The sequence below is a fragment of the Camelus dromedarius genome, chromosome 6 (assembly GCF_036321535.1).
Source record: "Camelus dromedarius isolate mCamDro1 chromosome 6, mCamDro1.pat, whole genome shotgun sequence".
Classification (NCBI taxonomy): domain Eukaryota; kingdom Metazoa; phylum Chordata; class Mammalia; order Artiodactyla; family Camelidae; genus Camelus; species Camelus dromedarius.
In genome coordinates, this window is record NC_087441.1 from 24,459,157 (window position 1) to 24,481,696 (window position 22,540).

Genomic DNA, 22,540 nt, shown 5'->3' on the forward strand with positions numbered 1-22,540 from the left:
TAAGATGTATGGAAAAAAAAAAAAAAAACAGTAGAACAGTACAACAATTGGAAGCACTGAGTCTGTTTTCCTCTTGTTGAGAAGATGTCCTGTATCCAGTGTCCCTACCGTACTAGCCCTCCTTGGAGGGGAAGCAAGAGGATTCCACAGATTTGGAGCCACTAGAGCTCTAATTTTTGTTTTAACCAGACGTAATGTTGCCCTCCACCCCCAGGGAACATTTGGCATTGCCTGAAGACATTTCTTAATGGACTTGACTGTGGGGAATGATGTGTGTGTGTGTCAGTAGTGTTAGTAGGCAGAGCAGGTGGAGGCCAGGGATGCTGCTGAGCATCCCATGATGTACAGAAAAGCCTCATCCCCCTGCCCCTCCCCCCACCATCCACAGCAAAGAATTACCCAGTCTAAGATGTCAGTAACATCAAGGCTGAGAAACCCTGCACTAGAGATACTGTCTGTCCAGGCTGCCTTTGCAAATGTAAACAACTGGTTGGCAGGAATGACGGTGCTTAGCTGTGATGCTAGGTCTCTGGAGGTGTTGGGATGATGCTGGCTGCAACTGGCATTCCACTGGCTTCTGCTAAGTAGTCTTCAGTTCCAAGGGCATCAAAAAGGTTCATTGCCAAGTCCAGTGGGGGCTTGAACTTATACATCTTAGAGATCCTGTGTGTCTAGTCTCTTTACTGGGTCAAGTCCTAGCTCAGAGAGGCTTGAAATAATTTATTTTCTTCTAAACATTGTATTTGGTTTTCCAGATTGGGCCTACTGGTCATCCAAACACATTAAATTAATTGATTTTAATCAAAGTATTCTGGCCCCCATGTCACATTTTTAAATTCTATAAAAGCACAATGAGGACTTGATATGACTGTTTTTTCCCTCAGTTTCCCCTCTATGCCCCTAGACAAAAATCCTTCTAAAGACAAACCTAAGGAAATGCTGAATTTGAAGTTTATAGTGCAATTCATCACTGGCTTAAAAAAAAAAAAAAACTGAGGACCTATATTTAATTTATCCAGAAATAATTCCTCAGACTTTCAGTGTTTATATTTATTCATTCTTCCTCTTTGAAGATCTTCAGAATTTTTCACAACTTGCTAAAGCAGGTCAATCTTTCAGACCTTCTGAAGGGCAGCGAAACTTCATTTCATGAATGTTCTCAGCGCAGGGAGTGAAAGAACAGAGGTCTCTCTGCTTGACTGATTCTAAATGATCGCCTTCTTTAGAGGCATTTTCTATGGGAACAAAATCAGCCATAATCTTCAGGGTTTTAAATGTCATTTTTAATACATCAGGAAACCAAAAGGTAGAAGAATCTGGAAAAATAACAAATGACATTTGGATGACTTTGGTAAACAGTTGTTAAAATGTGTTGAATGCATATCCTGTCTGGGGCCCCAGCTGAGTTTGAATCCCTGAGACTGAACTGATGTTTAACAACCATTTCTTAACCAAGGAAGGCCTCCCCTACTCCCAGCCCACACCCATTTGAGCCTCACTGGCTCTTTTGAACAGAAGCCTTTCTCAATTTTTACTTGGTTCAGTGAACAAGGTTCCTGTTTAAAAACAGTGGCTGCAGAGTCGTAAGTCTCCTCACCCTTCTGCCCGTCTTCTGAGTGCACCTCGAGCCAGGAGAGAGATGATACTCGGGGTGATTCAAGGGCCCCCTCACTGATTACTTGGTCTTTGCCCCACCGAGGAACCCAGATCAGGAAGGAGGAGACATGCAGCTATGTTGCAGCTTATTCAAGAAAGAAGGATTTTAGGATGGACGGCCCTAAGCTGGACTGTAAGTGCTTGGGCTCAAAATGTAATTCAAAACTCTTAATAAGGAAATGCGAGAATCAGGCAATCTTTAAACCAGTTTTGACAAATTAACACTTTTAACAAGTGAAAATACAGAGTAGGAAATATTTAATAAAGCCTTTTGTTGGGGGTGGGGGAACTTTTTGGCTTTAATGTTCTAAGAAAAAGGAGTAGGGATTTTAATTGAATGAAATGATCTTTGTTGTGCTCTGTAGATGATGGATTTAAACTTCTGTCTTGTCCTGCAGCCATGTGATGGCGTCTATGAAAATTCAAGGCAAACTATCATTATTCTCTGTTTTCCATGATCCCACTTTTTTTCTTTTGGCAAAAAATGAAGTGAAAGCCCTTTAATAACTCCTAGGGACCCCTTAAAGAATGCTGGATGTAGGCAGCAGCAGGCTACACACACAATTGTGCTGCTCTCCGAAGAACATTTTAGTACGTAATTTATTGATGCTTCCTCACTGCTCTTAATATTTGTATCTGGATCAGATCATGAAGATTTTGAGAAATGACTGCTTTTCTGTTTTAGAGGGGTATATTTGAGGAGTTCTGGGGTGTTTTTTTTGCTGATTAAAAAAGGTCATACTTCTCTTGCCTACCTCTTCAGTTTTTATTTAGTTTAGTTTAGTTTTGTTTTTTTTTTTCCCATCAGAAACAGTGCCTGCATTTTCCTCTTAAATCTCTCCTCACCAGAATGCTTTCATTTTCATGGCAGGTAAATAAGTGACTCACATACAGGCTTTACAGAAAAAACTATATTCATTGTAATCTTATGCACTGCATTTTGGAGATGTGTTTTTACCACTGTATTTTCTTCTCTAGAAGTTTCTTTATGTACTAGATGTTTTATCAAGTTAAGTTTTTAAGAGTAATAAAGATGCTTTATTCACTAAATTACTTGCCCTTTAAAATATTTTCTATCTTCATTTTCATAGATAATTGCAAATTTTTATAATAACACCTCTGGGGAAGAAAGATGTTACATATAGTGTCAGTATCCAGTGATGGATTATGGCGTAAATAAGTGATTTGCTTTTGGTGTTTGATGATTATAAAATACAGAGTCAGAGTGGCATATTAGAAATGATTTTGGAGTTGGATCCAAGTCTGCCTTTTAGCTCTGACTTTAGTTCTGTGTTTTTTTAACAAGTTATTTATACTCTGAGAGTGTCAGTATTGTCATTGTACAGTGGGAATAATCTCATTTTCTGTGCTGTTTATACATTAAAAAAGAGGCAAAATGCCTTACCTATGCCTGGTTTCCCAGGAAAAAATCTGTATTATTGTATGTATTTGTTCAGTTAACTCACCTTTAAATTCAGGTTGTACTTGATGAGTCTGTTTAGTGGAGACATATCTTTCTGTGCAGAAAGCATATTTACATACAGTATTCAAATATTAGGATAAGACATAGTTGCATAATGAGCATTGGGTTTCCTAATGAGTTCCTCAAATGCAGTAAAATAAGACTGAATCAAATGAAATACACGTTGCTCGTAAGAAAACTGGATAACTATCCAACAGATAAAATTTAAATTGAAGGGGATTCTTTTTTTCTAAACCCAGAAAATGGGTCTAAAAATCTTTATGTGGTTTAAAAATACTAACTTTTCCTTGGATGCTGGATCTTGATCTTTTCCAATTTCCATCTTTTAATATGATATTGAGTAGACTTTAGAAAAGTAGAAAACATAGTAGCTTCATGTTTCTGTAAACTAAAATTTCAGTGTAAAAACCATAACTATTTGGGGTAGAGAGGAAAGGGGAACTGTGTTCTGACACTTCCCACGGCTCCCCCTGCTCATCCATGGAAGTGCATCCCACTGTGGGAGCAGAACCCGTCTCCACCATCAAGCTGCTCTGAAATACAATAATAAAGTGTAAGAGAGACACCCCACCCCCACCCAGGCAAAACTGCCTTCTATTGTTTTTTGGCCTGTTCTCACCTTAGCACTTGTCACTGGCTTATGCGTTCATGTTTATTGTGTTTCTCACACTGAAGTGGGTGCCCGATGTGGGAAGAGAATTTTGGCGATTTTGTTCACTGCTGTACCCAAGCACCTGCAACAGTGCCGGGCAACCAGTAGGCACCTAACCAATTTATCAAATTAATGGATCAATCTTTAGTCATCAGTAGGGCAACAAAGTAGGGAAGGCCACACCTACTCTCATTATAAAGTTCACAGAATACAACAAAGATACTGTTTTATGTAAAATCAAGTCTCACTGCGCTAGAGCATGCTAATTCTGCAGTTGATAGAACACTTAGTGTCTCGTTCCAACTTTTGGAAGAAAAAGTCAGCAAGAAATACTACTGTCTTCTGTTACAGATGATTAACCAACCATGTGCCAAGAACAGAAAACCAAAAAGTTTACTTCCTTCATGAAAAAATAGTTAAATTAAGGGCTCTAGAAAAATAATTCTGTGATAAAATGCCAAGTCACAGGCCAAAGAAGCTCCCTTCCTCTGAGCCCTGGGCGAGGTCAGTGCTCTGCTCAGGAGGAACCACCCCTCCACACACTCTGGAAAGTCACACAGCCTGGCACACTCAAGCTCCTTTTCCAGGAATTCTATGTAAGTGTATTTTTTAGAAGCTAAAGATCTTGTTAAATAAGGCTTTCACAAAACACTAGCCATTCTCAAAGTTACATTGCATCTATACCTCTATCAAAAAGACAAATTGCTTTACAAATTAAACAAGGTCCTACTGTATAGCACAGGGAACTATATTCAGTATCTTATAATAACCTATAATAAAAAGGAATATATATGTATAACTGAATCACTGTGTATACCAGAAACTAATACAACATTGTAAATCAGCTATACGTCAATTTAAAAAAAAAAATTATTGTACTTTAGAGTCAAAAGACCAAGTTTTAAAACTCAGCTCTAACACTGTCTTGTATGAACACAGGACAGTCCCATTTGACCTCTCTGAGCCTCGGCCCACCCTCCTTCCACTGTAAAGTGGCAGCAGTCATACCTGCTATAATCAAGTTAAGAGTTTATACACAAGAAAGCGATTTATAATCCATTAAGCAAATTACAATGTTACTTGAATACATACTAAAATACGGTGCAAGTTCTTTCCTTAAATAAGAATTTTAAATACTTCTTGACTTTATATATATTCTGTATTTGTCAGAATATCATTAATTAGGGGAGAGGAATCCCACCGAAACAGTGAAAAAAAAAAAAAAAAGACAAAGATACAATTTTTAATGTGGTATTTGAAAAGAGAAATCTAGCAAACACTATAGCATATAGGTTAAGATACTAGGTTCTAATGTCAAATTGATGTGGATTTTATTCATGATTTAGCCATTTACGTTGGACAGATTTCTTAACTTTTTTGAGCTCAGTTTCCATCTCTGGGGAGAGTACTACCTAAATTGCAGACTTACTGTAAGGAATAAATTGAGGGGAAGTGCTTAAAGCATCTAGTGTTGTCTAGAACATAGTGTTCAATAAATGGGAATTGTGTTTGTGGTTATTTTAATTCTTTATAAATATCATTGGGTGTATTCTTTTCCTTTTAAATGAATGATAACAAACTTATCTTAAAATATATTAATCAGCCTCTGTTACTCTGTATAGAAATCTATTAGAAATTTTCCTAAAGGAAATGATTCTCTGATTTTTTTCAGAGCTTTTACTTTTCTGAGCCTGATGATTACTTAGATTAGGTGGTCTTTGAAATTTTTAATACAATTTAAATACAATTAACTCAATACAATTTAAGTTTTCAAATATGATCATTCACTCACCTAAACCTCCTGAGATTTCAAAGTATGTTAGGTTAAATGGAGTTGAACTTGCCCCTCCATAACAAAACACACAGGTATTCATAAAGAGCAGGGGCATATTAAAGGCTAGTTTAAAATCCTTTTTCTAGGAAATGTGTGTTGCTAGTGAATCTACAGGAAGGGTATCAAGGCAACAACACATATTATCACACAACCTAGAGATACTAAAGTTCCAAGATTTATTTTTCATAGTCTAAGATGTAAACTATATATTAAAAATCACCAATTCTTTCTCAGCATTTCATTGAGTCGTTGAATTGACTATTCTCTGAACTAACATTTTAGTACTGAAATGCAAGCATCAGTGTATGGTCTTGACAATATAATTTATTTTTCTTATCAGAACCTCCAGGTGACATGAATAAATACATTTCAATTGAACTATAGGCAAGTTTCAAAACTTTGTTTAAAATTTTAGTACATGAGAATCATTCTCCACTAGAAGGTACTTTTCTATAAGACCTATTCTATTTTAAAAGATAATGCCAATATCCATTTCTGGATAGTAATCTGGTTATATAAATGTATTCTTAATGTCTAATCGCAGACAAAATAAAATAACCTGAATAGCTAATAACGTATGAAGGACAAAGAAGGTAAAAGTTAATATTTAAGCTTTTCACTTCCTTGATTTAATATTAACAATGCATAGTTTTCATGTTTTTCTGTAACTCAATGATTATAAAGTCCTGAGTCAAAGATTAACATTTTATATAACATTTCATTAAAAATATTAAGAATTCTTGCTTTGAATTTTATATTTTACTTCTGATACTCAAAATACATAATTTAAATATATAAGCATTTAGGTGTGATGTTTTTGTGATTCAGTGTTCTCAATACTAGCCAACAGCCACAATCAAGTTAAACAAAACAAGAATGTCATTTAGGGATTTTAGTTGGTTTCAGTAGATACCATTTTAACAAAGGAAAGGGGGTTTGGGCTTCAAGAGATGATAAACTGTGGGGAAGTGACTAGGAAATAGAGCTAGTGAAAGATAAGGGTTAATGTAGTAAGGTTTGTTTATGCAAACTCATCTCTTGTCTCTGGGGATGAGTTGCTCTCCTCTTTCTGATACAGGAGAAGGGGACACTGTCACAAGGGAAATTAGTGCCTTGATTTTAGGTAGATGGGGGAGGGGTGGCAGGTGTGTGTGTGCAGAGAATTCTTTCTATACTGTTGATTCTCAGTTGCCTTCAATTGAAAATAATACTTAATACCAAAGTGGCGCCTTTTGAAATGATATGTGGTGTTGCCCTTCATGGTACTCTAATGGACATCTTTAGGTGTAAGGTGTATTTTAGATTATTTCCTTTAGATAGAGTCTTAGAAGTAGAATTATGGAGTTGATAGTTTTAAACCGTTTAACAGTAGTAGATTCATACTACTAAATTCCTTTCTTAGAATTATGCCAATATAGTGTAACTCGAATACTGTCGCTTTCTGCTCCACATATTTTCGGGTTTTCAGTGCTACATTTGGACGCACATGTCTAATATTCCTCTTCAGGGTCCACACTAGATGAAAAATGAGGAATATCCCACCAAAGATCCAGAAAGGAGTAGTCCTAACCATAGGTGAAGCTAGTTCCAATATTCATGACTCTGCACTGTGGTTGTAAGGGGTTGCATAAACTGAAGCAAATGCTTGTCTCCAGGTATCCCGTCTACCAACTGAATTTAACATCTCAAATAATCACAAGTAGACCTCTTTGGATGAGGGGTAATGGAAGATATCTTTAATGCAAATAGATTAAATGGTTGGGATTAAATCTTCATGAGCTATTCAGCCCTAATCCAAATTAGCACTTGATTGCCAGTGGGACTGAAACCAAGCAGGATCTTGTGTGGCCTTCCTGGGACAGATCTCCCCACTCCTCCATCTCTTACTTGTACAAAAGCTTTAGCGTCCTAGGCCTTCTCTGAGTTCTAAAGAGCAAATTTAATCTGAGAAGTGAAAAAATGCAGAAACAAAGGAAAGTAGTCAAGCAAGACAAAATAATAGTTTAGCCATGAAACAAAATCAAAGACCTTTAGTTCCTTCTCAAGGGCTATAGATAATATCCTGAGCCATAGCCTTGAATTTTACAGATACTAAAACCCCTACCAGGTGGAGGAAGTTAACTGTATGTTGACCACCAACACGTAGACCCTAGACTGGTTACAGCCAGAAAACTGGTAATTGAGATTCCCAAAATAGGATTCTGTTACCTCACTAGCAACCAGTTTGAGCACTGTGCACCAGCTGATCACGCACCACAGGACCCGCTCCCTCAAACTATCTTTAAAAAATCCTTCCTTGAAAGCCTTTAGGGAGTTTGGGTCTTTTGAGCATGAGCACCCATTCTCCTTGCTTGGCATCCTACAACAAAGGCTGTGCCGCCCTTCACCACAGTGTCAGCAGATTGGCTTTGCTGCACTTTGGGCGAGTAGACCCAGGTTCACTGGATTTTTCAGAAGGCATAGAATGATACATGCAAATCAAGGAATTTTAGAGCTGTCACCTTCAGCTAATTACCATTGGGTAGACTCTTAAGAAGTGCATTTGAAAACTCTGAAGCATCTTAAATTTATTATAAATTAATGTCCTAGGATGTTTATTAATTATTAAGCTTTGTTGAAATATGCTGGGTATTGTACACAGGGTTTACAGCCAGTAGCTGTTCATCAGAACATTTCAAAATTACACCCATGAGAAAAGCAGAAAGGTTTTTACCTCCATGCATTTGCAGTTGCTTGTTAGGTTAGCAGTAATCTTCAAAACACAAGACATTGATTTATGCTGTTTAGCTTTGCCTCTTCCAAGATTTAGCTACTTTGAAGAAAAGTCATGTCTCTAAAAGCCCCTCTTAAAAAATAATTCAATACTTAAGATACAGATTTTATATTGAAGTGTTAAGTTCTTAATTTTTAGTTAGATAGGTAAAAAAGTATTCCATGGTGGGAATTAGATTCCATTAAAAAAAATCTGCATTTATATGGTAGAGGTGAAGTGTTATTTAAAAACTAATTAAATGAAGAAATTTCCTCAGAAATAAATTTTGGATTCTAAATTGTTTCAGTTATAGTATTTTTCTATCTAGAGTTGTATCCAGAATTGTGTTAGTTAGAAAGACAAAAGCTTTAAAAGAAGCCACATGGGATTTTGAATAGTAGCATTTATTCAGCTTCCTGCGTTATATTCCTCCATAGAATGTGTCCTTGTCTTGCAGAGCTGTTATCTCCGTTGAAAGCGTGACATTCATGAGTGCGATCATTCTTCTACGGCCTGCCTCCCTGTAGCCTATAAGTTCCATGTGGGTAGAACCGTGCCTGCTTCTGCCCACCGTTATATCCCCAGTGCTTAGCATGTTGGATGTAGGCAGTCTGTAAGCAGTGGATGGATGGAGTAAAGGTATGGGGAAGGATTGTTTTAGTCATTCTAACATTCCATGAAGCTTCTTTAAAAGGTAGTCTTTAAAGTGTGTTTCCTCTCTCAGCATCTGATCGAAAGGATTGCTTCATTACTTCTTCATCCTGCATCTCTGTCAGGCATTGCTATAGCACCATTTTGTAGAATAGGAATATTATGAAAGAAATTCATTGTCCTTTTACAGTTATGGCCTTTTAAAAGGCTTGACTCTCATCACACAAAGGTTTAAGTAATAGTCTTGCCGAAAGGACCTTATTGAAAGTAAAGTTTATAAAGATTTTTCCAGCACAGAACCTGTTATTTCCGGAACCTGTTTATTCCTTCATAAGTCTTAAAACAACATATTTCTAATTCCTTGGACATCTTGTTCTCTAAAAAAAATACTGTGTTTTAGCGCAGCATGATATGAAGGTATTGCTTAATAGCTTTAGGTGATGAGTTCCAGGAAAAATTGACATAAAAGAACAGTATTTTTTCAATTTTTGTAAAGCACCGCTTACTGAAGTATTTCAAAATGATGCTTATTCAGCCAGTCTTTGAGGCTTTAAATTTAGCCTTAATTATTTTAGTTAAAGATGTATTATAAAGTGTAAGTATATATCTTAGTTGAGTTAATATTAAAACACATCTCTACTGCTTGACAAAAGGAAAGAGAAGCTCTGAATAAAGAAATCCTCTGTTTCAGTTTTTTAAATTTATGTTTGTGGTATATGTGTAGAGAGGTATGTATGTTAGTTTAAAATACTCTAGTTTATGATGTAAATATATCAGGGCTGTGTGTGTGTGTATGTTTAGCCTTAGCTGTTATTCAGTGTAGAAATGAGCGTTAAAATATTCAAAACAGATCGAATATATCCAAGCAAATTAACTTTCTAGAGTGGAGGTGTCTAATACTTCTAAAGTTGAGGATTAACTGTAAAAGCAGGTTCTACAGAAGACAGTGTGGTTCATTGCACAGCTCTCTATTAGTCTGACTTAATACAAGAATAGATTTTAGACTACATACAAGAATTAGTCTACTGTATATTGCCCATAAATATAGTGTCTTGTAACTGAGCTGCTGAGTAACTGTGAGTACGAGATCTACTCCTTGGCAGGTTTCTGGATTTCAGTCTATGTTGTCAGTTAATAGTGGAATCACATGAGTTAACTAGCAGTTGACCTTGGGGGAGGGTTCATCTGATCACATGAAAACTGAGAGACCTAACAAGGATGTAGACTTGAACAATTAGTCAGCACATCTTACCTGTAGAATGTACCCATGGGTAGGGCCAAACTTCTTCAAGACTAATTTTATACCGGGTCATTTGCTGAATTTCTATTCATTGAAGTCTCAAAATTGAAGCTCCAAGTAGCAGGATTAATACAATTTTAGGCTAGAAAATTTTTTTTAGAAATCTTAATGAAGTGTCCATGGAATGCCAAATGCCCTGAGCTTTAACCCTTGAGCTTTATTGTTTTTTCTGAAAATAATTAGATAGTTGAAGTCCATTGTTTCAATCTATTATTATATCACGTGGTAGGGGTCGTGTTTGTATAAAAAGGAATATTTGCCTTTCTGTTCTGTGACGGGCTTGTTAATAGCTTATCCAAAAATGGTATCAAATTTTTAAGGAATATGTATTAAAGAAAACATTGCAGTTCTGTACCACTGAAAATTAAGTAATGCATAAAGAGATGCTTCCTATTGACATTGACTCTGCCATACAAACCCTGAATAAGTATCAGTAGCTTGTGTTGAGTGTGTATAATTTAGCTTATAACAAATGCCTGTCCATGGATTCAAAGGATAAATATGGGTCCAAAAAATGATTCAAACTTTATTGCTTCTGGAAGATCTCACCACAAAGCAATAAAGAACTTAAAGTAACATAAAGTACAGTGGTTCTCAGCTTTGGTTTACATCCATTTCAACCATGATGCTTGTTAAAAGTGAAGATTCCCAGGCCCTACCCCTACAGTTTCAAGTTCTATAGGTCTAAGGTGGGGCATAAAAATCTGCATTTTTAACAAATAACCAGATGTTTCTGATGGAGGTTCATGGGCCATACTCTAAGAAACATTGGTTGGCCTTCAGACACTTTGGCTGGCATGAAGCTTAGAAGAAATTTGAAAAATCACATGCCACTTTATAGATTTAGAAATTGAAATCCAAAATTATTTATTTTAAAATAGTTTAAATCGTTTCAAAAGATCTAATTTTAGAAAGTTGCATAGTTTATGCATGCTTTAAATACATCTTTATCAAAAGTTGGAAGCTACAGATTTAGCTCATTTATTTTGTCAAAAAAATCTTGATTGCACAATTAGCCATATCCTACTTGTTATAAAAGGTCTGACTTCATTTTTCAGTGCAAATAAGTATATTTTGTGCCTTATGACAAATAACACACTAATATAGATGGACAGGCAAAGCAAACCTTTTTACTTGTGTAGTGGTAGAAAATTTTTTCCTCTACCCTTTTAGGTACTTTAACTAAGACCTGCAAATTAAACTATCAAAAGACAGTTTAACAGGATAAAAGGCATATGTTTCTTTGTATTTTTACATACATGAGGGCTTCACAAAAATTCTGTAAAAATCCGAAGAAATGTTTAAATGCAGGGACTTATATCCCATTTTAACAAGGGGTGGTAATTTGTAAAGAAGTGACTAGACAAAGGAAAGAGGTTTCAGGCTTTTGGGGCTGTAAATTATGGCAGGATAGGGGTACATATATGGGAGAAACTATTGGTAGATAAGGGTTATTTAGGAAGGTTTGTGGTGCAGACTCAGGTTGTCTCTGGTGGTAAGTCATTCTCCTGTTCCTGGGATGGGAAAGGAGAGCACCTTTACAAATGAAAATTTGTCACTTTCACAAAGGAAAATTTATGCCCTGCTTTTAGGCATAAATTTAGGGAAGGACAGAGAGCTCCCTGTATTGGGTGTTTCTCATTTGTTCAACTCAAAATCATCAGTAGGCCAAAGTGGCATATTTGGGGGTGGCATGTCCTGATCCCCTTGACTTGCATAGAGCAGGCTCTGCTCCCATAGTATTTCTTGCCTTGTTTGCAGTGGCTCCTCTTCAGGAGCAGTGCATTTGTTCCTTGTTCCTTGGTGGCACTTGGAGTTTTTACACCATGAACCACAAAGCACACGATATTCAGGATGCATAAATGGTTTGCCTTTCTTATGATAGTGGGAGAAGGAGAATGTGAAAAGCCAGGTGAAAAAGACTTCAGGAAAGAAACTGAAAACTGAGTCCCTCAAAACCCTCCGTGTACATGTGCTCCCTTAAGCAAGGGCTTTTTAACCTGGAGGTTATGAATTTGGATGAGGAAAATAATTGAGTCTTTTATTTCCAGTAACCTCTTCTGGAAATTGAACATTCCCTTTAGTTGTGAATCTGAGCAAAAACCTACTGTAGCATTAACATTAACAGGAGTCAGATATTTTCATATCACATTACAGTTGTTTCAGAACAAAACTGTGTCCTCAAAAGGCAGTTTAAACAAATAACTGCTTTGAAATCAACATTTATGAGACATGCCTCAAGGTTGTTATTTAATGGGTTAATAAAGTAGTATATATATTTCTGTAGTACAAACATTTTAATATCTTGATAAGCTTTTAAATACAATTTAAATATGCATTTTTAATAATGCTATGTATTTTGGTTTGTGCATGTCTAGCCTGACCTTTGCCAAAGGAGTCCAGAGCAGAAAAAAAGGTTAAAAAATAAAGGTTAAAATCTTTTTGTGGAAAGCCTTCAGGTACCCTTAGAGGCATGCATACTCCAGATTGAAGCCAGGGGAAGCCTGGAGCCCATGGACTCTTCTTAAACTGTTCCTCCAGGAAACTCAGATTTGCCTTTTTTGCCAAGGAATGAAAAATCACTTGAGTCTATGGGAGAGGAATCCTAGTTTAAATTCCATAATCCATTTGTTCTAAATCAGAGATGTACAACCAACTCCTCTAGAGAGCTATTTAAAATTGCACAGCTAATTAAGCCTTGTGCCTCAGGACTGCAGTTCAGCTGGTCTGGGTGAGACCTGAACATCTTTGTGTTAAAGGCCCATAGGTGGCTTTCATACAAACCCTCAAATGGGAAGGACTTTGTCAGTTTGTTCTGTAAGAACTATTTTATGTATCACATTTTTAAAGATTAGTTTGATTAAAAAATTCATGTCAAGAAATGAGGAAGATTTACTCTGTAGTTTGGAACTCATAACTGCTTAAAACACCTTTTGCTGTGGCAGGAAGTAGGTGAGTGCTTGACCATCAGTCCCCAGGGGCCATGAAACTTTCTGAAGTTGCATGTACAGTTTTTCAGGGTAAGGGGCCAGTGGCTTTCCTGAGATTTACAAGAATATTCATGATCTAAATAAGGGGGTGGAGGAGTCAAGAAATAGCTTCCTATGTACTGAAGTAGTGAAATTTAATCATGAAATGACAAAAAGACAAAAATAATTAGACCTACTAAGGAAAGTTATGAAATACCATTAATTCTATTTGAAAAGCACTGAACTCTAATTATTTAATTTTATCAGTATTTTTGCATCAATTCCTGGAATCAAAATACTTCTTGTTTTTTGCAACACAAGCGCAGCAACATAGGGTGGCAAATAAGTGGTTTTGATCTTATATGTGAGGAAAAAAAGATAAAATATTAAAATTTATCAAGTACTTACTGTGCTTAAAAATCCAAAAGCAAAATGATCTTTAAAATAAGACTTACCTTTTTTAAGATAAAATAATTCTATTTTAATCTGGGCTTTCCTCCTAGTAGGCTTTGACAGTTTGTGTCCTTGGACTTACCTTCTAAAATTACGAAGCAGTAAAAATGTGACGTGAAATGTATAGTTTCCTCCTTGCAACAAGTGAAAAAATTTTCTATATTTTAAGAAAAATATTTTTAAAGGAATAAAGAAAAGATGCAATCTTTCATTTATAAAAGAAGTTGACACATTTTCAAGTAGGCATGATTGAAGGTTGATGCATATCTTCTGCCTTTTTCCCTGAGATGGGTCAGCTATTTCCTACTGTTGATTATCTTGCTCTCTCCCTGACCAGAAATGCCCCCCCCCCACCTACATACCTACTCGGGCTTTAGTGTCCTCTGCTCCAGGAAGCCTCCCTTAGCAGAATCTTGTACCGTGGTACTTACTGCATTATGTTTTTTCTATTTCAGTCTCTCTTGAGAGACTTTAACCTTGCTACCATTATCTTTGTGTTATGCCTGGAACAGTGCCTGCTTGTTAAATATTTTGCTGAGTAATTACATATATAAAACCATCCAACACAGGCCTCTCACCCCTTATTCATTGTACTTCTCTGTGATTCTGTATGCGGATCGTGCTTTGACCTTCAAGCTCCTGCTCTAGCCAACCACGCTAACCTGCCCAGCCCAGCCAGCAGCCCATTGTAATAAACTGAGTTTAAACTGAATCTAACAATATCAGACTGGCCATCAGCCCAAGATTACCCTTCACAGCAGGAGCGAGACCAGGCATGAAGGTGACGACTAAGCCAGCCACTCCCTATTTACGTCTGTCTGTCAGCTTCAGACTTTCAAACTTCTCGTTCTGTTATCGTCTTACCAAAATTTCCTTTCTTTCAGGCCTATACTATCTTAAAAAAAAAAGTGACTTATGTCTACTTAATTATTAATATAATCCTAGCTTGTTTCTGAACTAGAAACTTGTGATTTCTTATGACAGCCCAGTAGTGGGAACCACATCTATGGATTCAACCAACCACGGACCATGTAGTACTGTAGTATGTGCCACTGAAAAAAATCTACGTATAAGTGGGCTCACCCATTTCAAGCCCATGTTGTTCAAGGGGCAGCTAGATAGAGGGCCTGAAAGCAGTTGCATTTCATTTTGAAAAGTGAAAAAAAGAGAGAGAGAGAGCGCAATAAACTTGTTACTTTTATTCCTGGAAAATCGGAACTGCGTGGGTCTGAGGCTCCTGGGTGCATCCTGAGGCTTGTATGCATCGTGCACAGGGTTTTAGGTGTTAACTCATCAACAGCACAGTTGAACATAGAAGTAATGTCTCACTTTGACTAAATACAAATTAGTACAATTTAAGAGTGAGCTGCATGTGTCAACTGTACTCAGTAGCCTGAATTTTGGCAGAAAAAGTGATTGAAACATTTATCTTATATCTGCTGTCAGTTTGCGATGAGAGTTATTTATTGTTCTCTCCATTTTATACAGTTTACTTAAGCTAGGGAGAGGGAAAGCGAGAGCTTCGAGAGAGAGGGAGGAATAGGATTTCATCCCATGTGGATTTTCTGTAATTTCGCTGAAGATCTTGCTTCCATTTCTCTAGTCTTGGAGACCACTGTTTTTCTTTAAAACTAATGGTGGCTTTATTATGAATTCATTAGTATTATGAAAACACTGGGAAATAGTAAAACTACTGTGACTTCATGTGTACTTGCCCATGCATGGCTGAACTTTCACAAAGCAAATATGCCAGTTCTCCATAGGGTCAGGACAGGTCAGCAGAGGCACGAGGCCTCTCGTTGCTTTTTCTCATCAGAAAAAAAGAAAAGAAAAAGCCACTGAACAACATTGTAAAATGACTATAAGTCAATTTTAAAAATGTTTAAAAAAGAAAAAGAAAAAGAAAAAGCCACTGGTCTCCTCTCACGCCCCAGGAACAGGTCCAAATTATTCTCCTGGTTATCTAGTAGGTGAGTGTGTCTAACCCGTTCTTTCAAAAATCAGCATGGTAAATGAAAACCACACAGATTCTGGAGGCAAACCAAGGCAGATCCATACCCCATTCTGACCGTGTATTCTCTGCCTCTGTGTTTTCAATGTAATGTGCCTACAGGAATTAGATGTGATGGAGGTAGGAGCTAGCACAGTGCTCACTATATTAGATAGGACTTGATAGATGACTCTCACAGTTGTTGCTTTTATTGTTACTAATATATTTTCTTTCTCTATAGTGGTTCTGTTGTCTTAAATAACTTTTTAAAGCTTGAATTTTCTAATGAGCAGTCTGTGTTTCTCCTGTTTTACAGTGTTAGTTGAATGTTTTCAGTGGTGTTTTCCATCTTTTTTCTTTTCTCAGCTTTGCCTCAGGCCACTTTTCTTTCCTTTTGTAGTTAATCTGATAGCAGATAAGAGAGAGCAGACTCAAAGTCTGCTGGGCAAGAGTTCAGTGAGTAGAAGTAGCATATAGTGAATTGGATATTTCTCTTTTTTGGGGTGGGGGTGGGGGTAATTAGGTTGACTTATTTGTTTTATTTTTAGAGGAGGTGCTGGGGATTGAACCCAGGACCTTATGTATGCGAGGCATATGCTCTACCACTTAGGCTATATCCTCCCCCCTGAATTGGACATTTCTCATTAAAATTTAGAGCATGGTTTCAAGTAATCTAAAAAGGTTTATAATTATTTAAAACCAAAATATGAATATAGTCAACATTTTGAACATTGCATAGTATTAAGATTGTTTCTCTGGGTTTGATATTCAGCCTAAACTTTTTGTTTTAGCTGAGTTTTATAAGAGGTCTAAGTTTTTTTTTTCCCTAGTGAAATAAGAATCAATAAACTTTTAAAACTGGTTCAGAATAATTTCCAGATCAATGGAAATGAAAATGTGTTGCCAGCAGATGTTTCATTGTAGTTTCTTATGAAATGACTGCAAATTCTCTTTCCCTAAAAAATTAGATGAAACCATCATTCTTTGATTACAGTGTGTCTTGCTGTGTTCCTCTTTGGGTTAATCCTGTATGGGACTTTCCTGGGCTCTCCGGGGTGCTTCCTAGGCTTGGATGACTGTTTCCTTTCTCGGGTTAGGGAAGTTTTCAGTTATTATCTCTTCAAATATTTTCTCAGGCCCTTTCTCTCGTTATTTTCCTTCTGGGACCTCTGTAATGTGAATATTAGTGTGTTTGATGTTGTCCCAGAGATCTCTTAAACTGTCCTCATTTCTTTTCATTCTTTTTTATTTTTTTCTGTTCGGTGGCAGTGATTTCTACTACTCTGCCCTCCAGCTCACTGATCTGTTCTTTTGCCTCATTTATTCTGCTATTGACTCCTTTTAGTATAGTTTTCATTTTAGTTATTGTATTCTTCAACTCTGTTCTTTATATTTTCTAATTCTTTGTTAAAAACTTCTAACTTCTTGTTCTTTGCATCCATTCTCCTCCTGAGTTCTTTGATCATCTTTACAATCATTACTCTGAACTCTTTCCTGGGTAGATTTCCTATCTCCACGTCACTTAGCTCTTCTGGGGTTTTATGTTGTTCCTTCATCTGGAACATATTCCTCTGAGGCCTCATTTTATCTAAGTTGCTATTTGTATTTTTATGTCTGTGGTTGGTTAGTTACGTTTTTTGACCTTGGAGAAGTGGCCTTCTGTAGGAGACATCCTATGCATCCCAGCAGTGCCCTCCCGTCTTGCCACCCAAGGGCCAGCGGCCAGCTGGTCCCAGGGTAGGGTCTAGCCTGTGTCTGCAGGCTCATTCTACACAATGCAGGATCATAGGTTTCTTGTTTCAGGTGTCTGCCCCCTGGTGGTGAGGCTGGTACAAGCTTCCTGATGGGAGGGGCCAGTGCTGCCCACTGGAGGGTGGTGCTGGGTCTTGGCCCTCTAGTAAACAGGGTCATGTCTAGGGGCATGTCTAAAAGTGGCTATGGGCTCAGGAAGTCTTTGGGCAGCCTGCCTACTGATGGATGGGGCTGTGTCCTCGCCCAGTTAGTTGTTGGTCTGAGGTGTCCCAGCACTGGAGACTACAAGCTGTTAGGTGGGGCCAGGTCTTGGTGCTTATGACCCAAGATGTCAGCTGCCAGGAGAGCTCATGCAGATAAATACTCCCTGATATGTCCACTACCAATCTCTATGTCTCCAGGGTGACCACAGCTGCCCCCTGCCTCCCTAGGAGACCCTCTAAGACCAACAGATAGGTCTAGCCCAGGCTCTAATCAGATTACTGCTTTTGCCATTGGTCCTGGTGTGCTTGAAATTTTGTGTATGACTTTTAAGGGTGAGGTCTCTATTTTCCCCAACCCTGTGGAGCTCCTGCAGTCCAGCCCTGCTGGCCTTCAAAGCCAAATGCTCTGGGGGCTCTTCTTCCCAGGTCTGGACCTCCCCGGGCTGGGGAGCTTGACGTGAAGCTCAGAATGCTCACTCCTGTGGGAGACCCTCTGCAATATAGTTACTCTCCGGTTTGTGGGTCCCTCATGAGAGGGGAGAGGACGGGATTTGATTATATCACGAGTCAGCCCCTCCTACTCATCTCGTGTGGTTCCTTCTCTATGTCTTTAGCTGTGGAAGATCTCTTGTGGTAGGTTGCAGCCTTTTTCATTGTTGTTCTGCAGTTGGTTGTGATTTGGGTGTGCTGGTGAGAGGAGGTGAGCTTAGGGTCTTTCTACTCTGCTTTCTTGGCCACGCTTTCAGAAACGGTCATTCTTATACGCAAGTTTAGCTCAGTGACCTCAGGTTGATGTAAGTCAGACCAGTTTTGGTGTTTGTATAACCCCAGCAGAGGCACTACCTGTATTGACTGCTATAGGTAGCAGCGAGTTTCAGGGAACCGCTCACAGAGATGGTGCTGGCTCTACTCCAGGGTACAGTGATACGTCTGCTAACTATAGTCTTAGGAACAAAGCTATTTGGCTTCTTTGCATCTCTGTGGAGTGAGCCAAGGGCTCTGGGGAGGGAGGTAGGGAAGTCCCTCCTCTGTCAGCACTGCGTGAGTGCAGAGATGCTCTCTCTGGTACAGGTCTCTTGTGAGTGGGACCCAGGCCTTGTCCAGTTCCATTACCAAGGAGTCTGAGGGGGCTAGTTGGGCTCTCATCATGGGACATCTCACACTGACTAGAAGCAGCAACACCTCCAACACAGACCAGACAGCCTGGGAGTCGGTCAGTGGAGGGAGGAAGGAAGGGGCAAGGAGGCAGTTCTTTGCTGAAACTGAAGATGATAGAATGTACCTTGTGTGGTATTTCTGCTGTAGGCAGTGTTTCTGACAACGATGCATGTCATTGTAAGACATTTTTCTTTGTTATAGAGATGTTGCTCTACCAGATATACAAGTAAAATTTCAGGTAGCCAAGAGGTCTCAGAAGTTCATCCTTTTAACCTGTTTAACCCACCTAGTCTAGCCCAGCACAGTGCAAGTACACTTGGAGGGTTTTAAAAATCAGCCTTGATGATGAAGATGAGACATAATGATGTCATTTGTATTCATTCTTGTCTCCGTGTATGGTGGGTTTATTATACCATCATGTCATCAATGCTCATATTGCTGAGGCTGATTTATTATTAAAGATGATATTAATACAGCAAAAATTGTGTATAACTGGTTATTCAGCACAAAAACTTAATCATTTTGATGTGATCACACATTAATTTGATCATTCTGAAGGCCAAGGTCCACATATGACTTTAATGTGATTTTTTTTTTTTTTTCAAATTAAGAGGCTCTAAAATCAGTCTGGCGAGTTAGAGAAGGTAAATGTCTCCTTGTGTGAAGTTCAGCTTTCCCTGAGATGGGTATCAGCCGGCCTCTCATCGTCCCCATTCCTGCTCTGAGGTGAAGCAAATGCTTGTCCAGGATGTTTTCAGATAATGAAAAAGGCTTTTCATCTTTTAGACGTAAGAAAAATGAAGTTTTTGTCGGGCATCAGTAGTCACTGTAATTTTGCTACTGAATATTTGTTTACCAGGTCAAGCTTAGGCTGCCTGCCAGAAAATCTTGCCTACAGAAACCTGATTAGCATATCCAGAAGCACTAAATTGAGGAACAGATGAAAGACTGTTTCTAAGACATTTAAAAATTCAAAATGGCTAATTATGAGCAAACTTCCTTTCTCAACTAGTTCTAAAATATGATCATCTATGACCCTTACCTTATATATATTTGGTAAACTTTTGTAGCGTTTAAAAAAAAATAGCCATTCCTGATGGTTTTGTTCCAGAAGTTCATTTATGAATTGGCTGTTTGAAAGCTGGAACACACTCTCATTATAAAAATATTGCATGTGCAACTGATAACCCACAAAAGCTTAATTAACCCATTATGTAGTAATGTTACCATAGAATCTTTATGAAAAAAATACTCAGAATTAGACATTCAACGCTTTGTAAACATCTATCCTAACAGCACGGTGATTTACCCTTCAATTGCTCGTACTCTGAAAGCTGATTCTCTGTCTCCCCGCCCCTTCTCCCGTCCCTGTCCTCACCCAGCTGTAATGTTCTCCTTCCTTCGAGTACATGAAAGACCAAACTCAGTATCGCAGCCTCTCCCTACCTCACTGTTCACGGAAAGCACACGCCCTTTTGAAAATTTTCTGAGGTCTTTCACTGCTCTGACACAGGAGGTAGAAGAACAGAAATGTCTGAAGAAGCCTTGGGCTTGTGCTTCGTTTGTAAACTACACGGAACCCACATTGCTCTGTCGTTCCCAGATCATTGCTGGTACATCTCGGGAAGGTGGCAAGTTGGAGGGACACTCAGAGACTGCACTGAGATTCACTCATGTCTCATTAGAAAGCTCAGATAGTTCTTTAAAGAAATTTCCTTTCTGACAGTAATTCTGCTGGGATTTTGAAAACACAGCTGATTGTCCAGAAGCAGGTTCTTGGATAAAAAGGGTGGGAAGACTGTCAGGGCCAGTGGCTTAGGGACCAGTGACGAGACCAGTGTTCCCTGGAATGGAAGGAGAGCTGCTTGGCTAACAGCAGCTCCATTCCTCCCCACCTCCACTTAGTAACTGTTGAGTTTTTTCCTTTCTTCTAGGAGGAGCTATCTGTACAGGTTAACCTTCCCAATCTCCCTCACCCTCCTCCTGGTTTCTCCAAATGCTGTAGCTACCAACTCCCAAACAGAGGTTGTCAAGTAAGAAATGGCCTCATAAACCACATTCCCAAAGCACTTAGAGGAAAGGAGGCAGTTTATCAGCTTAATTTTGGCTTAGCTATTCATGACCCTAAAAGAGCTTCAAGATTAGGCAGATTTAGAATTTGTAATTGGATTCTCTCATTTGAAGTGGATGTAGCCTACTTCAAATGAATATACATACTGGAAAATAAGCATACACGTTGGCGCCTGTAAACCAAATAGCCATCCGTGTTCCATCCTATAAAGAGCCTTTCTGTCTGGCCTGATACCGTTCGCCAGGTTGCAACACCTGCCACACAGTCGTCTTTGTGCTTTTGAGAGCTGGCAGACCTCTGTAAAACTGCTTGATTGTTTTTCAGACTGGGATCCTTTCCTTTAGTTCCTCATTTGTTCTACATCGAGATATTCAGTTAGGTCCCAAAATTCGAGATCCTCTATTTGGGGATGTTTTGATTGTGGCAAATTAAAGACATTGAACAAATCAAAGGCCATGTTTAGTAGAAAGATAATAAAGCCAGCAGAACACCATGTTTTAAATCTCACTTCTTCCCTGCGGAAGGTTGGAGGGATGCTTTGTAATTTAAATTCCTTTTTCTGGCCTGACACAGTCTTTGGGCCTACCAAAGTCTTGGCTTAGTCACATTTCTTTGCAGTCCAGGATGATAGTCTTAATTATTTAATAGATTTGACTGTGTTTTCAGACCACAAGCCGTATACCCTTGAAAGTCACTACAGTGTGAGTTCTCAGACAGCGCCTGTGCAGAGATCCCAGGGTGGGAGTCAGCGCTGTCATCGCAGGCGCCATTGGCCTTCTTCCCCACTTTGTCACCACCAGCTGATAGTCGGAGGAGGAAGGAGCAGCTTCAGCGTTCTGCCCTTCTTGGCACTTCCTGGCTTAACAGCATATGATCCCGGCTTTGCAATGGACACGAAGGTGGCCAGGAAATATTCTTCTACCTTTTGCTGCACTGCTCCATTTCCTAGGCAGACAAGGTGCCAGAGAAGCAATTCAATTCCAGCCCAGCCCAGTGTCTCCAGCAGAGCTGGCAGAAGCCACAGCTTGAACTGATACACATTTGGCTCACAAAACTGAGAGGGGAAGTGTCCGCGTGGAACAAAGCAAGTTGTTCAGCTTCTGATTCAGTCCTAAAGCTGTGGCTCCTGGCAGATCCCATTCCTGCCTTTGTCTCCCAGAAAGTCGTCTTCTTGGAGTTTTCTTAGTAGTCCTCTTCCTTGGAAGTGGTTGCCTTCTTGGTAGAGTCCAGATTGGCAGAAGCAAAGAGGCCTAAATGGCGAGAGATGAATATACCAACCCAGGGCAAGGGACCAGGTGCTGGTGTTGGTGTAGATGACACTCAGTCAGGGCTGTGGTCTCACACAGCAAAGAAGACTTCGAGAGAAGGTGAGAGAGGAGACTATGACACCCGATTCTTGTAGGCATGTATTGGAAATAATAAAATACAGTGCAGTTAAGAAGGAACTTGAAAAGTGGGCTAAGTAAGATTATGAAATGAGAAAAAGAAGGGACAGAAGAGTAAGTAGCATGTTTTGAGTAGATAGACTGCAAGTATATATGCACATAGAAGTTTTTTTTCCAGAGAGAAAGGAGGGAAGGAAGAGCTTTTTATTTTACAGCTTTATGTACTATTTG

The 22,540-nt window shown here is 38.7% G+C and overlaps 1 protein-coding gene across 5 annotated transcripts in view; it reads left to right on the top strand.

Annotated features, from left to right (window-relative positions):
* The window catches only part of MAP7 (microtubule associated protein 7), a 159,494-nt gene that overhangs the window by 61,534 nt on the left and 75,420 nt on the right, over positions 1-22,540 (top strand). Inside the window, exon 1 of one of the 5 annotated variants that reach the window (XM_064486662.1) lies at positions 1,621-1,789. The exons of the other annotated variants lie outside the window; for them this stretch is intronic. Coding sequence (XP_064342732.1) covers positions 1,768-1,789 — 22 coding nt within the window. The 5' untranslated portion in view covers positions 1,621-1,767. Of the gene's footprint in view, positions 1-1,620; positions 1,790-22,540 lie in introns of those variants that run through there. 5 annotated transcript variants of the gene reach the window in all.